At 36.8% G+C, this 15016-nt stretch overlaps 1 protein-coding gene across 1 annotated transcript; it reads left to right on the top strand.

Annotated features, from left to right (window-relative positions):
- Nucleotides 1-3688: 3688 nt before the first annotated feature.
- On the top strand, nt 3689-7256 carry LOC147632732 (DExH-box ATP-dependent RNA helicase DExH18, mitochondrial-like). The gene is made up of 2 exons (XM_086807569.1): nt 3689-3853; nt 4088-7256. The coding sequence occupies exon 2, from the start codon at nt 4202-4204 to the stop codon at nt 6881-6883; it is 2682 nt and encodes an 893-aa protein (XP_086663695.1). The 5' UTR covers nt 3689-3853; nt 4088-4201; the 3' UTR covers nt 6884-7256.
- Nucleotides 7257-15016: the final 7760 nt, after the last annotated feature.

Genomic DNA, 15016 nt, shown 5'->3' with positions numbered 1-15016 from the left:
CTGAGTCTATGATTTTAGCTTGTATGCGTTAGGCTATCATGCCTCTTGGGAGCAATCCTCTTTTGTTTGGGAAGATGAGAGATGGAGCTTACTATGCAAATTGTTCAATAGTGAAAAGGTGGGTTGAAGTTCATGGGAGCAGAAAGTGGTACAATCGGTTCTTGTATATAACTGATGTTTAAGACCTTAATATAATTATTCTATGTCCCCAAAAAAGGTGGGTTGAAGTTCATGGGAGAAGAAAGTGGTACAATCGGTTCTTGTATATAACTGATGTTTAAGACCTTAATATAATTATTCTATGTCCCCAAAAATACCCACAAAATATATTTAATGGAAATGCAAAACAACATTTTGGTGCCCTATTAACACGTACTCTAAAAAACTTCTTTTTCTCATCTCTATCTACAAATTTATCAAATATGTTAGGGTTGAGTTTGTTTGCTTCCTTTCAAAAATGTGTTCTTTTGGAGCAGCAGGATTCCTTTTAGAAGGAAAGGCACGTGCTCACAAAAAACACTTATCATGAGTTTCATTTTTTTCTTCCCATAACATTTGACTGAAAACTACCTTGCAAGGCCTATGAAACATTAACAATAGCCAAAGTGTCAAGCAAATGACAATGTGGTCCTTGACTCTGCTTTGTCTCCAAGACCTAAAACCAATTAACCTTGTTTCCCCATTCAAATCAAATTGGTCATAAGGTTCAAATCCTTTAGGAACTTTTTGAAATCAATTAATCTTGTTTCCCCACTAGAATCAAATTTCATAAGGTTCCAAACGTTCAAAACCTAATTTTCAAAACTTAGAATTTGAAATATCAAATCTACTTAAATTTAGAAATAAATTATCTTGTATGGTTTTTGTCGTTGTGGATGTCCAGTTGGTGCTACAACCAACATGTGTGTGGCATAGTTGCATGTAGGAGCATGAATAGGATTTCTCATCGCACGTGTGCATTGTCTTCCTTGCTATAGTGTTGGTTTTATCTCTCACACGTGTGCATTGTCTTCCACCTTTCTAGAGTGTCATCGTGGCATAGTTGCATGCAGCAACGTGAGTAGGATTTCTTTTGTTTTTATATCACATGTATGTGCATTGTCTTCCTTGCTAGAGTGTTGGCGGTTGTTAACAACAGATGTTGGTGCTCACGTGTTAGTGTTATAGCCAACATGTGTCGTGGCACAGTTGCATGCAGCAATGTAAGTAGGATTGCTTCTGGTTTTATATCACACGGGTGCATTGTCTTCCTTGCTAGAATATTTCCAGGTTGATGTCACTTGCAGCTCCATAATTACCCTCATCTCCTCTTGTGCCTACCCTTCATCCCATGCTTGCCAATTACTATCAAGTTGTGTTGTCAACACGGTATCTTAGTTTGTGGCCTATAAGATGTTGTTGTCGTGCTTCTCTGTCATCAGGGAACACTGGGAAAGTAGGAAGGAAGTGGCTATTAAGGAGGTACGAAACTTGGAATACACTTTGGAAAGAATCAGAGAAGAAAGACCTTACAATATCTAGGATATTGGCTTGACAGACAATTACTTTCTATAGTCAACACCAGTGGCACCCAGGAACATTTACACAACATTCCCTCCTTCTTTCTCTCTCTCTACCTAACTATTGAATCTCTTCTTGGATGACACAAGTAGAGGTGGAGTGAGTCCCTAATGGGAGGAGTTAACCCTCATTAGGGTTGGCTAAGTGCACCTCTCCGGACCTGACCCTTGCATGTTGTTTCTCTTGTTTTCTTTCTCTCTCTCTCTCTCTTATGTGCAATGTAATATGTTAGGATTAACAAACGTAAAGCAAAGTGAGAACATCAAGAAGTTCCATAATTATGATCTTATAATATCTACACTGCATCTGACAACGTCATAATGTAATGATGGTGAGAGAAAGAAAGAGAATGCACTCATAATGGAGTACCTCATGCACTCATGATGGAGTACCACATACACTCAAGGGAATACCACCATAGCCATAGAAGCATGGAGCTCCAAGAAGTATGATTTGATTAGTCAAAATTATAAGATGTACCCAATTACAATTTGTTTAAGATTCTTCAAGGTGTTACTTCCGTTTGGTCACCCACTCTCTCCATTTTCTCTGCTAGTGTGTTATTCACACTCTGGTTGCTCCATCATGCAAGATGGTCTATGATGGTCCACTCTCTCACAAAACACAGTAGGAAAGCATCTCTCTCTCTCTCTCTCTCTCTCTCTCTCTCGTTCATGCGCATGAGTTTGCCAAGAGCCACTTAATACAAGTGCAAAAAATCACTTATATACTTGGCCATTGAATTCACCCTTAGTCGGACATCTATTAAAAGGCTTCAAAAGATTAAGTCTTTATAGCCTTTTCGTAGGGCGGTTATAAGCCAAAGGTAGTTTTAGAAAGGATGCCAAGAAGGGAGGTGATAAGCCTAAGAAGAAAGGCAAATGCAACTACTATCGGAAGCCAAGCCATTACATCAATAAATGTAAAAAAAGGCTGGAGAAGGAGAAGAAGAAAGATAGCTATGGCTAATGCATCAACACTAAGTGCTAAAAAGAAGGAGTCATCAAACTATAGGATGATTGGGCATTCATTGTGCATTGTAGTTATGATCCTTATGTCCATGATGTGTCAATGAGACAGACCAGCATGTCTGGTGTACTTTGATAGTGGTGCTAGCAAGCACATTACTTCTTATTATGATTTAGTTTCCTCACTTGAGTTTGCTCCTCACAACAAGGAGGCACAATAACATGTGCAAAAAACTCCTCATATCTAGTAAAAGGAGTTGGTAAGGTTGTTCTCACTAATGGTGGAACAATCACTCTCTCCGAAGTCCTGTTTATGATAGGCATTAAAAAGAGCTGTCTGTTAGTAGACTTTGCCATTACTAGGGCAAGCCTAGTGGTTAGATTTGTTGATGAAAATGTACATTTCGTGATCGAAGTGATGGAGATATCCGATACTCTAAGCTATGGGTCTATGAGTGATTTTTTTGGGCAATCACAAGCAAGTTTACATTCATTATTTGAACTTCTTAGTGATTCTAAGGCTTGTTAGCAATAGAGAACATCCAATATGTCACCTAGATGAGGGTTCTTGAACTGTGTTTGATTGGCTATGGGCACTACAACCTATGCACTCTCTAAATTAATTCAGTATGGACATACCCCCTATTTGGATTGGTCCATGCACATACGCTTTCTCTTGATCAGAACATAAGTTCCTCTAAATTAAAAAAGGTTAAAACATAGAGGCTGGTTGCTTTGCTTCACGTTTACAAGGGTAAATCAAGGTAAGCTCTAAGAACTAATCCTCTACCCCATAAACAATTTAACTTAGCTATGATTAGGGTTAGCAAGATAATTCTTCAACAAGCTTACTTAGAGTTGAAAAAGTTGGTACAGGCATGCAGAACTATGCAAGCATTCTAATTGAAACACTTTAGCTTCCATTTCATCAACTTTTTCATAATAACAGGGCTAGGATTTTTGGAAGAAATATAGATCTTAATGAGACGGTTGCACAACAAGAGATCAATAAACACGAGAATCAAATTATGAGATTTTTTCTTTTCACAAAAAATGGGCACCTTTCTCCTCTTTGTTTCTCCCTGTATGACCTTCAAATACATAAGAAATCTAGTCATTGCTATTAGAAAATGTGTATGGAGATTTAAGTCATTCTAAATGTGGAGATATTTTTTATTTCAAGTAATGCAGCAATTAAATTGTTTGATTCGAGCACGTAGTAGGGTACCATTCGAGGGTGCCTCTTCGGTAGAGAGCCAAAGCTATGGTGAACGCCGCTGATCACCTCTTCACTCCATTGCCATGTGATTTGCTTCACAATCCAGGTATGCCTTAATCCACCTCTCCCTGGATGTGTTCTCTCGGCAATTTTGGTGTTTTTCCCATGCTATCGCAGAACCTGCTAGTGGCATTGCATCGCTGTCTTTTTTTATATTAGGGTTTCTGTTTCAATGCTTTTTTCTTCACAAAGAGGATAGGGTTCACTCTTACAGGAAGCTGAATTAAGGTTTCCCCCCGTTTTAGTCACACAGAGGAATCTGAATATGGTTTTTTGGCAGTTTTACTGTGTGTTTTTTGCACAGAGCCAGTGTGTGGCATGCGCAAGCACATGGGAAATCCATCAGTTTGGGTCATTTTGATTATGAGAAGAAGGCTAATTTGAAGGTTTAAGCATGAGTAGAAGAAGTCTTCTTCTGTCTCTTAGCAGGAGAAGGTCCATCTTTCAGTCTGCCTTTGCATGCAACAAGAGCCCTACGCTTGTCCTTGCAGACAAGAAACCCTCGGATCTTGGTGACTTTTACCAAAGAGGGGGTTTACTGGATGATTTCTACATCAGAACCGGAGAGTTCAGCCCCCGCCTTTTCCATCACAAATTGTTTAGTGTTGAGGTTTGCTCGGATCACATATCCCCATATGATGAGGCATCCGCTATAGACACTTGCAGCCACCATCAGCATGGTTCACATGATACAGCTGTGGACTCTACCACTGGAAGAATTGAAGATCCTGGCAGTCCCATCAGACGCCGGCGAGCCAAATGGACGAGAGATTCTGGGAAACCGAAGAGGAACGAAGACAAGAGCTCATCTTTGACACATCATGGCAAGAGGTGCAAGGTAGTCTCAGATGGTTTGGCAGAAGCTGAGTCAGCATTGGAGGATGCTCCCTGTCAACTTCGCAGGGTTCAAGATACGACTTCAAGTGCATTGACAGACATCAATGACAACATTAATGAAGCGGCATGTGCTAGGTCAGCTTGCAGTCATCTTTTGGAGGGGGACAATATGCTTGATTCTACCCAAGCATCCTCCATGCATAATACTGGCATAAATGATCAAGGGCAGCATCAGGGTGAATCAATGAAAGACGGAAGACAGCATCATGGTGAATCAAAGAAAATTGCAGTTGGTGAAGCAAGTCCTGAAGTGGAGGACCCTTCAACAAAACTTGATCTCTCTGTTTCTGAGCAAGTGTTTCAGGCTCTGCTAGCCTCAAAGCCATCAGGCATGGCAAAACATGAAAGGGATGCCATGGCACAGGTCTTCAGGCATTTTCTGGAGGCTGGATGGGCACTGGAACAAGCTTCATTTCGTTGTTATGTTAGCTCAGTGGTCTTTCCTGTGGCTGTTTCTCGCTTCCGGAAGTTTTTCTTTTCCAGGTGCACACCAGATATAAGGATGCACTTGTTAGAGCTCGGGCCAACAGCTGATGGGGACCAGTTTCTCTTTCCACTATTTTCAGAGTTTTCTAGCAGGGAGTTTCCTACAGAAATTGCAAGATACAAAGCATTAGTAGAAAAGGCCGATCTAACCAAACCGCACACTTGGTTCCCGTTTGCGCGTGCGATGAAGCGTAAAATCTTCTACCATTCAGGTCCAACAAACAGTGGTAAAACCTACAATGCAATCCAGAGATTTAAGGATGCGTCATCTGGTATCTACTGTGGGCCTCTCCGTCTTCTTGCCATGGAGGTGTTTGACAGCGTCAATGCTGACGGTGTGTATTGCAGTCTTACCACGGGTCAAGAGAAGAAAGAAGTTCCCTTTGCCAATCATGTTGCTAGCACTGTAGAAATGGTTTCAACACAGAAAACTTGGGAAGTGGCAGTAATTGATGAGATTCAGATGTTAACCGATGAATTTAGAGGCTGGGCTTGGACACGTGCATTCCTTGGTGTGCAAGCCAATGAGATTCATGTGTGCGGGGATCCTAGTGCACTTAGTCTGGTTAGAGATATGTGCGCCATCACTGGGGATGAAATGGAAGAGTTTCATTATGAACGCTTTGAGCCTTTATCAATAGATCAGCAGTCATTGGAAGGAAAATACAGAAGTATACAGCCAGGAGATTGCATCGTATCATTCTCACGCAGGGAAATTTTCAGCATAAAGAGAGCTGTGGAACTTGCTACTACGAATCGTTGCTGTGTAATTTATGGGGGTTTGCCTCCTGAAACCAGAACACATCAAGCTAAGCTTTTCAATGATCCGAATAGTGGGTATGATGTATTGGTTGCCACGGATGCAGTGGGTATGGGCCTTAATCTAAACATCCGAAGAGTTGTCTTTCACACTCTTGATAAGTATAATGGTGAAATGCTAATGAAAGTGTCAGCATCACAGGTGAAGCAGATAGCTGGAAGAGCGGGTCGAAAGGGAACCCTTTATCAATTTGGGACAGCAACTACTTTTTACTCTCGGGACATTCCTTATTTTGTCCAGTGCATGCAAGAACCATTTGTGGAGGCTCACAGTGCAGGCCTCTTTCCCATGTATGAGCAGATGGAGCTCTTTGCAACACAGCTGCCAGAAGCTACATTCTCAAAGCTTCTTGATCGTTTCGCAGAGACCTGCCAGGTGGATGGTTCCTTTTTTCTATGCCGTAATGACAACCTTAAGAAGGTTGCAAGCATCATTGACAAGGTTAAGGGCTTGACATTGGAGGAAAAAATGTCCTTCATTTTGGCACCTGTAAACAGCAGAGATCGAAAAGTCATTGGTGCATTGCTTAGTTTTGCTCTTGCTTACAGCAAGAAACTTCCGGTACATCTGGCTACGGCGGCACCCATGGGATCTGCTAGGAGTGTTTTGCAGCTCATGGATCTCGAAGCTAGGCATCAAGTCTTATCGCTTTACCTATGGTTAAGCCAGCATTTTCCTGAAGAATATTTCCCTCAGAAAGAGCAAGCAGAGCAGATGGCGGCTGAGATTGCCCTTTTATTAGGGGAGTCATTGGCACAAACAGACATACGGGTTGTTCAAAGAGAGCCTCGAGGTCCGGTCAGAAAGAAAGTGTTCAATTCTCAAAGAAGGCCTTCACAGTCACAAATTAAGAGAGCCTCAAGAGTTCAGTGAGCCTGGCCTTGAAGAGTAGGCATATCTCTGTGCCGTCTTACTAACTGGTGCGATTTTATGACTTCGATTAATATTCATTATACCGAATCATCGATTATGAGGCTTGGGCATTAAGAGCAAACAGTTCTGCATGTGTTGTTGCAATACAGAGGTATGACTGACCCTGTTCATCATTAGCAATGAAAGGCAATTGCATTCTTGGTTCACTAAAATTTTGAACTACAGGTTGCTGTGGACTATAGAATTCAATGCTATTTTCAATTAAAGAATATCTTTAGGTTTAAGCTTCCCCACCCAAAAGAGCATTTTGGTTTTTAAAATCACCCACTAGTTGCTATAGTTTTTGGAATTTGAGATATGCAATCTTTGGTCTGCCTTCGAAATTAAAGGTTTCTTAGCTGGAAAGAGATACTCTCGAAAGCCGAGATTTCCTTGGGATTTTATTTGTTTTTTTGTAGTAATGGCGTTTTTGTCTCAGGGCATGTGTTTAGCAAGTGTTGCAAGAATGAGATGAGTGGGGAATTATGTGTGATTGTTTGACGCGTTGAAGTGGAATTTTGACCATGGGGTTGTTGGTTGAATGCTTTTTAGGTGATGTTCAATGCATCGTCAATGGACCTCAAACAACTTTTTCTTTACTTTATTTTATATCCGAATGTGCTTTAAGAGTGTTGTGAAAGGAGGCTTGGGATGTGCTTCCAACTACCCATTTCTGCACACTTTTTGTGCACACCTTACTCTGGTGCCATTAGACATGATTATTCCTTGCAATTGCCTGAAGGGCAAAGTTAGAGGCCATATATGGGTACTTTGGAGCAGTCTTGACAGCCAAATAAGTGCCAAAGGTTGGGACAATTATTGGGCACAATATGAACACATTTTATAACATTTTAAATGATTTTTAATGGCTCAAAAAGGGTTGGCCGATTAGAATACAACTTGTTATCACAATCCCTATATAAAGGTAGGTCAAGGGTCATTTGTAAGTATGCAAAGGCCAAGGGTCATTTGTAAGCATTCATGTTATAGAGCCAAGACCTAGGGCAACAGAGGGTGTTGAGAGTTGAATTTGACGCATTGAGAAGGATGGTTTATGCATAGCATGCAAGAGTTGAATTTGATTTATGATCTATAATCATTGTAATTACTCAGTCGTTTAATAGTATATAGTAGGAGTAGGTTAGGTAAAGAGACTCTCTTTTTCCCTTCTCTCTACCTTCTCAATGTCATTAGCTTAGTATTAATGATCAATTAATAGTTAGCATGTTACATTTGTACTAGAGCCTAAGTCAATCCTTAGTACACTTGTGCATGTTAAATTAGGGGTATTAAAAATCAGGCTTTACATATTTTGGATCAAATCAACATTTGGAACATTGTTTTCAACTCTAGTTTTAGTGTGCAAAGTTGTAAGCTGATTCAAGGTTTGCATTTTTGCATAGGCAGCCAAATTAGGGTTGTGCTTTTGTATCCCAACTTTGTGCATGTGTTAGGATTCCTTACTTTGTCTTGTATGTGGCAATAGTTTTGCATCTAGCTAAAGGTCAAGCTTAGGTAGGCAATCAATCCAAGCCACGACGGATTTTCTCGAGAAGTGAGACTTGACCTTGGTTGACTTGGTACCCATGATAAGGGCAGCCTAGGAACATAGGTCTTGCATGTGGCAATACTTTTGCATCTAGCTAAAGGTCAAGCCTAAGTAGGTAATCAATCGAAGCCACGACACATCTATTCGTCTTATATTCTCATCACTTCTATTCACAGAATTTAAACATAGAATTTAAGAGGATTCTAATTTTTGATATGGAGATTCTTTACGCATCTATTTATGCATAATTCAATTTTAAGAAAAATAACACTTTTGAAATAAAATTAAATCTTTTATGCATCTTCTTATGTATAAATTCAATTTTAATGAGAATAACTCTTTTGAAATGAAAATAAATCTTTTATGCATCTTTTTATGCATAAATTTAATTTTAATGAGAATGACACTTTTGAAATAAAAATAAATTTTTTTGTATCTTTTTATGCATAAATTCAATTTTAATGAGAATGACACTTTTGAAATAAAAATAAATCTTTTATGCATCTTCTTATGCATAAATTTAATTTTAATGAGAATGACACTTTTGAAATAAAATTTAATTTTTTATGCATCTTCCATGCATAAATTCAATTTTAATGAGAATGACACTTTTGAAAAAAAAAATTTATGCATCTTTTTATGCATAAATTCAATTTTAATGAGAATGATACTTTTGAAATAAAAATAAATCTTTTAGAATCCATAAACGAAGGGAATTACTCTTTTAGAATAACCTAATGTTAACTTTAGTTCCACAAAATTTAAGAAAATTTTACCATAATCTCTTTTGTATGACTCATCATTTCTCAATTTTATCATTCAATTCATGACTTAAATTAATCCAATTTGAATTTTAATATCTCTAATCTACTCTATTTTTTAAAATTAAAGAGAGTAAATAATGAAAAGAGTTTAATCAATCTTTTAATTAAACTTTCTAGGATTGAGAAGGGCTGAATTGTAAAGAAGAGAAGGGGGTGGTCTTTCCATCAAGGCATAGCATCAGATTTTAATTTAACATTTACAAAGTATAAAATTTGAAAAAATTATAGATTTAAAAATTCACAATAAGTAAGAATTAAGCTTACATGGAGCTTGTAATCTTTTCTTTGGCTTGAGGGATTGAGGGTTCTACTCTTGTTTGCAGCAAGAGTGGCCACCAAATTCACTTGGAGAGGATTAGGCCAAAAAACAATTGAATTATCAAGAAATTCAATGTTAAATGGCTCAGGACCAGAAGCAGAGTAACAGTGCATAAACACCATTAAGCTTTAGGGGGAGGTTTCTATTTATAGGAAAAAGTGAGCCTCTAACCAAGCAAACTGATTCTAGAATTTTTCAGATCAGTTTGGTTACTTTTTGACCATTTTTAGGTCAGTTTAGCTTACTTTTTGGATCTAGTTTAAACAAGAGAGAGGAGAGATGAAAATATCTCATTATTTACGAGTTTAAAACTCATCGACACATGTGTAATAGGTGCCTTCTTCATGAGGGATATTTCCCACACACTGAGGTGTCAAAAATACATCATTTTCTCTAAATATCTCTTCTTTTTTAACTAATAAACCTTGTCCTTAGTCAACTCTTCATCTTATGTGAGTATTTACTCATTTTTGAGAGATTTTCTTTTATTTTTCAATTTATCTCCTCCCTACATTTGGATTAATCTTATTGGTCCTAAAGGAGAATTCTGGTAGTATGACAACGGAGTAAGGACGCAACGGATGAGCTAGCACAGCCACATAGAGAAGTTACAGTTTGCAGCTTGAAGGCAAGATCCAACAACACATGCTTTAATAAGGCTAAGGTTAGCTCTTGACTTGAACATATACATTCGATGAAATATTGATAATTATTTTGTAACTTTCATATGATTGATATTTATTTTATAATTTTTATATGTATTGCTGCTTTGAAATGATAATTATTTTGTAACTTTTATATGTAATTATTTCGTGTTTAGGTTTAATTTTGTGAGATTGATTTTATTAATTTTACAAAATGGTTTTGCATAGTTTGCTAGTATGAGGTGTGTGTTGGTAGAATGAAATTTATTGCGAATTTCATGTTGATTATAGATCAATATGAATAGTAATTTAACAGCTATTTTAAGAGCTGGCAACAATGCTATCAACATGAATAGTAATTTAACTGCTATTCTAACAGTTGTTAAATAATGCCTATATTGGTTCATTGGTATTTGAACCTTCCACTTCTTATTTAAGCTTATGACAATAAAGAAGAAATATCTTACATGCAATTACACTTTGGCTCTTTGCATATAACTTTTGAATGTTTATTTCTTTCAAATATAATAAAAGCATAGCAGTGTACTTACTTTAACTCTTCCAATAACTAGTGTTTGGTTCATTGGTCTTTGAACCTTCCACTTCTTGTTTAAGCTTATGACATTAAAGAATAAATGTCTTACATGCAATTACACTTTGGCTCTTTGCATATAACTTTCTAATCTTTTATAATATAACTTTTGAATGTTTATTTTATTTATTTCTTTCAAATATAATAAAAGCATACCATTGTACTTACTTTGACTCTTCCACCACATCAGCACCTCCTCGGGATCTTCCACTGGTCTACATTCCTTGCTTAAGGAAACAGTCCCCCCCCCCTGATCCTAGAAGCTCTCCGATATCCTTGGAAACTTCCTCCTCGTGAGTTTCAATCTCTGGTGAATTCTCCACTTCCGTGCCTTTGTCCACAAGATCTTTGGTTCAACTTGGCAGTTTGTGCCTGGACCTCTCCCTCTCACATGCTGCCAAGTGGTCTAACTCGGCTTCATAGGCTTTAGACCTTTCCACATACTTGGTGCTTCGATTCTCCCAATACTTCCAAGTTGAATTAGCAAGCCATGCTCCAACCTCCATAGCTAGATGCATCCACTCTTAAGTGTTCCTAGGTTGCCTTTATCATGGGTACCAAGTCAACCAAGGCTGAGTCTCACTTCTCCAGAAGAAGAGACATATGAGTATCGTGAGTGTCACATAGCCTAGGGTGGCCATGCACAATGTGATTACACAAGGGAATCGGTGGACAAGGAGGTCAAAGAAGGTAGAGAGCATTGAACAAAGATGGCAACAATGGGTCAGAGAGTTTGGAGGGAATTTGGAAAAGGTTAGAGGAAATTGGAGGGTGGGGAGAAGAGTCTATAAAACATGATATGAGGAAAAAGAATGTGCCACGAATTCAAAGGCATCGGGAAAGAGAAGATCCCACTCTAGAGAAATTTCTACTCACCCTGGGAAAGGGAGAGACATGAGTGACGTGAGTGTCACATAGCCTAGGGTGGCCATGCACAATGTGATTACACAAGGGAATTGGTGGACTAGGAGGTCAAAGAAGGTAGGGAGCATTGAACGATGATGGCGACAGTGGGTCAGAGAGTTTGGAGGGAATTTGGAAAGGTAAGAGGGGATTGGAGGGTGGGGAAAAGAGCCTATAAAACATGATATGAGGAAAAAGAATGTGCCACGAATTCAAAGGCAAAGGAAGCTTCATTTTCATGAACATACTCTGCTATGTATGGGCACCTTTCCCCACCTAAGATAAATAAATTGGCACTCATGACTTTCCTCTATATTTCCAAGATTAGAGATTATAACATATTCTTATTTCAAGATTAGAGGCTCAAATTTCAAGGTTAGAGAGCTTAATGACCAAATATTCACCTAAGCAAATGGATTACAAACTCTAATTTCAAGATTAGAAAGTCTAATGACCAAATATTCAATTAAGAAAATGTGTTCACAAAAATTAAGTAGATGGGTCCACACACAAATAACATGGGAACATGGATCATTAGGGGAGAATCGGACTCAATTTCGAGCCTTTTTTCTCTAGAGAGAGAAAGGGTTTGGACCAATAGGAAGAGAGCCTACGTTAATGGAGCTTTTGATAATTAGATGTTTATGTTTTTCATATATTCTTTATATGAATATATTATTAATAGAGAAAATGAATTGTATTTACAAAATACTTGGACCACGCTTTATATTGACAATTCATTAATGCACATGAAAACTAGAGTGTTGTCAACTCATTTAATAAAGGTAGTTTTTTCCTCTAAAAATTCTTTGAATTTTTCAGCTCATTTAATGAATGGATTTCCCTCTCAGAGGTTCGCACGTTTTTTAAGTTCTCTCTTCTTCCATCTTCTTGCGTTTTAAAGGTTATCTCTTCTTTCGTCTGCGTTTACGCTTGTGTTTACTTCAATGGGAACCACATGTCCTAGGTGTCCCTGCTCCTATGTTAGAGCTATTTATAGCATACAATAGCTTTGATATGGATAATCAAAGAGGCGGATTCCTATCACCATCTCTATTGGTAGTTGGGTTATGTAGTTGCAGATGATCCTCATTATTTTTCACTACATACTTTACTTAAAATTAAGAAAAAAATTCAAGATAAGGAAATCACAATCTTGCATGATGATGGTAGTACGCACGATGTTATTTATGGATGTTATGCCTTGCTGGAAAGGCTTTCCCCCTTCTCTTCATTATTGAATTCAGCCTTTCTTTATTCTAGATGTGTAATCAAATTGATGGAATTAAACTTTTCATATTGTTTACTCTTAATAAAGTGAAAATTGATTAGATTAGAATGATATAAATCATCTTGGATAATTTCTAGTAAATTTTAGAGTGAAAAAATTAAAAAATGGTCAGCCATACAAAGGAGGTTATGGCAAAATTTTCTTAAATTTGGTGACATAAGTTTTATCTTTTCAAAAAGAGTAATCCCCACCACTTGTGTATTCTAAAAGTGTTATTTTTACTCTATGCATAGAAAAATGCATATTAAAAATATTCTTATTATAAAAATATTATTTTCATTAAAATTATTTTCTATGCATAGAAAGGATGCATATTGGGAATATTTTGATTATAAAAGTGTTACTTTCATCAAAATTGATTTTTATGCATAAATAGATGCATAAAAGAAATTTTTTTATTATAAAAGTGTTACTTTCATTAAAATTAAATTTATGCATAATTAGATGCATAAAGGAATTTTTTTATTATAAAAGCGTTACTTTCATCAAATTTTGATTTTATGCATAGAAAGATGCATAAAGAATTTATTTTTATTCCAAAAGTGTTATTCTCATCAAATTTTGATTTTATGCATAGAAAGATGCATAAAGAATTTATTTTTATTCCAAAAGTGTTAATCTCATCAATTTTGATCTTATGATGCATAAAGAATTTATTTTTATTCCAAAAAAGTTATTCTCGTCAATTTTGATCTTATGCATAGAAAGATGCATAAAGAAATTTATTTTTATTCCAAAAGAGTTATTCTCAATAATTTTGATTTTATGCATAGAAAGATGTATAAAGAAATTTATTTTTATTTCAAAAGAGTTATTCTCATTAAAATTGAATTTATGCATAGAAAGATGCATAAAAGATTTATTTTTATTTTGAAAGTGTTATTCTCCTTAAAATTGAATTTATGTATAAATAGATAAATGGATTTTTATAAAAGTATTATTTTCCACTAAAGTTGTGCTTATGCATAAATAGATGCGTAAAGAATCTTTATATCAAAAATAAGAATTCTCTTACATTCTATAAATAGATGTGATAAGATGTCATATGAATCAGATAGATGAGAATAGAAGTGATGAGAATGAGAGGTAAATAGATGTGATGATATGTGATGTGAATCAGATAAATGGGAATGAATAGATGAGATGTGATAGCATGTGAATCAAGATGTAAATGAATGATATAGGATGTGAATGAATGTGTTAGCATGTGAATCGGGATGTGAATGAATGATATAGGATGTGAATGAATGTGTTAGCATGTGAATCAGGACGTAAATGAATGATATAGGATGGATAGCATGTGAATCAGGATGTAAATGAATGATATAGGATGTGAATGAATGTGTTAGCATGTGAATTGGGATTTGAATGAATGATATAGGATGTGAATGAATGTGATAGCATGTGAATCGAGATATGAATGAATGATAAGGGATGTGAATGGATGTGATGTGATGTGAATCGGGATGTGAATGAACGATAAGGGACATGAATGAATGTGTTAGCATGTGAATCGCGATGTGAATGAATGAGATGTGATGTGAAATGGATGTGATAAGATGCGATGTAAACTGGATAGATGTTAATGTATGTGAAGTGATGAGATGTATGGGTAGATGCAAGTGGATAAGATCTGATGAGGGTAAATGAGAAAATAAGTGATGAGATAGAAAAAGATGTGATTAGATGAGATGTAAACTGGATAGATGTTAATGTATGTGAAGTGATGAGATGTATGGGTAGATGCAAGTGGATAAGATCTGATAAGGGTAAATGAGAAAATAAGTGATGAGATAGAAAAAGATGTGATTAGATGAGAATGGAAATACTTATGAAATGAATGTGGATTGATGTGTGGCTAATGTGGATTGACGTGAATGGATGTTGGATGAATGTGGATTGATGTGTGGCTAATGTGGATTGACGTGAATGGATGTTGGATGATGTGGGTTAATGTGTGGATAATGTGGAT

The sequence above is a fragment of the Cibotium barometz genome, chromosome 13 (genome assembly GCF_041138505.1).
Source record: "Cibotium barometz isolate CiBa-2024 chromosome 13, ASM4113850v1, whole genome shotgun sequence".
In the NCBI taxonomy this organism is placed as follows: Eukaryota; Viridiplantae; Streptophyta; class Polypodiopsida; order Cyatheales; family Cibotiaceae; genus Cibotium; species Cibotium barometz.
Note: the sequence above shows the minus strand (reverse complement) of the source record. Positions and strands in the feature narration are given on the sequence as shown.

Excerpts from the sequence above, each read along its gene's own strand:
- LOC147632732 (XM_086807569.1), top strand. The coding sequence starts at position 4,202 with ATGAGTAGAAGAAGTCTTCTTCTGTCTCTTAGCAGGAGAAGGTCCATC.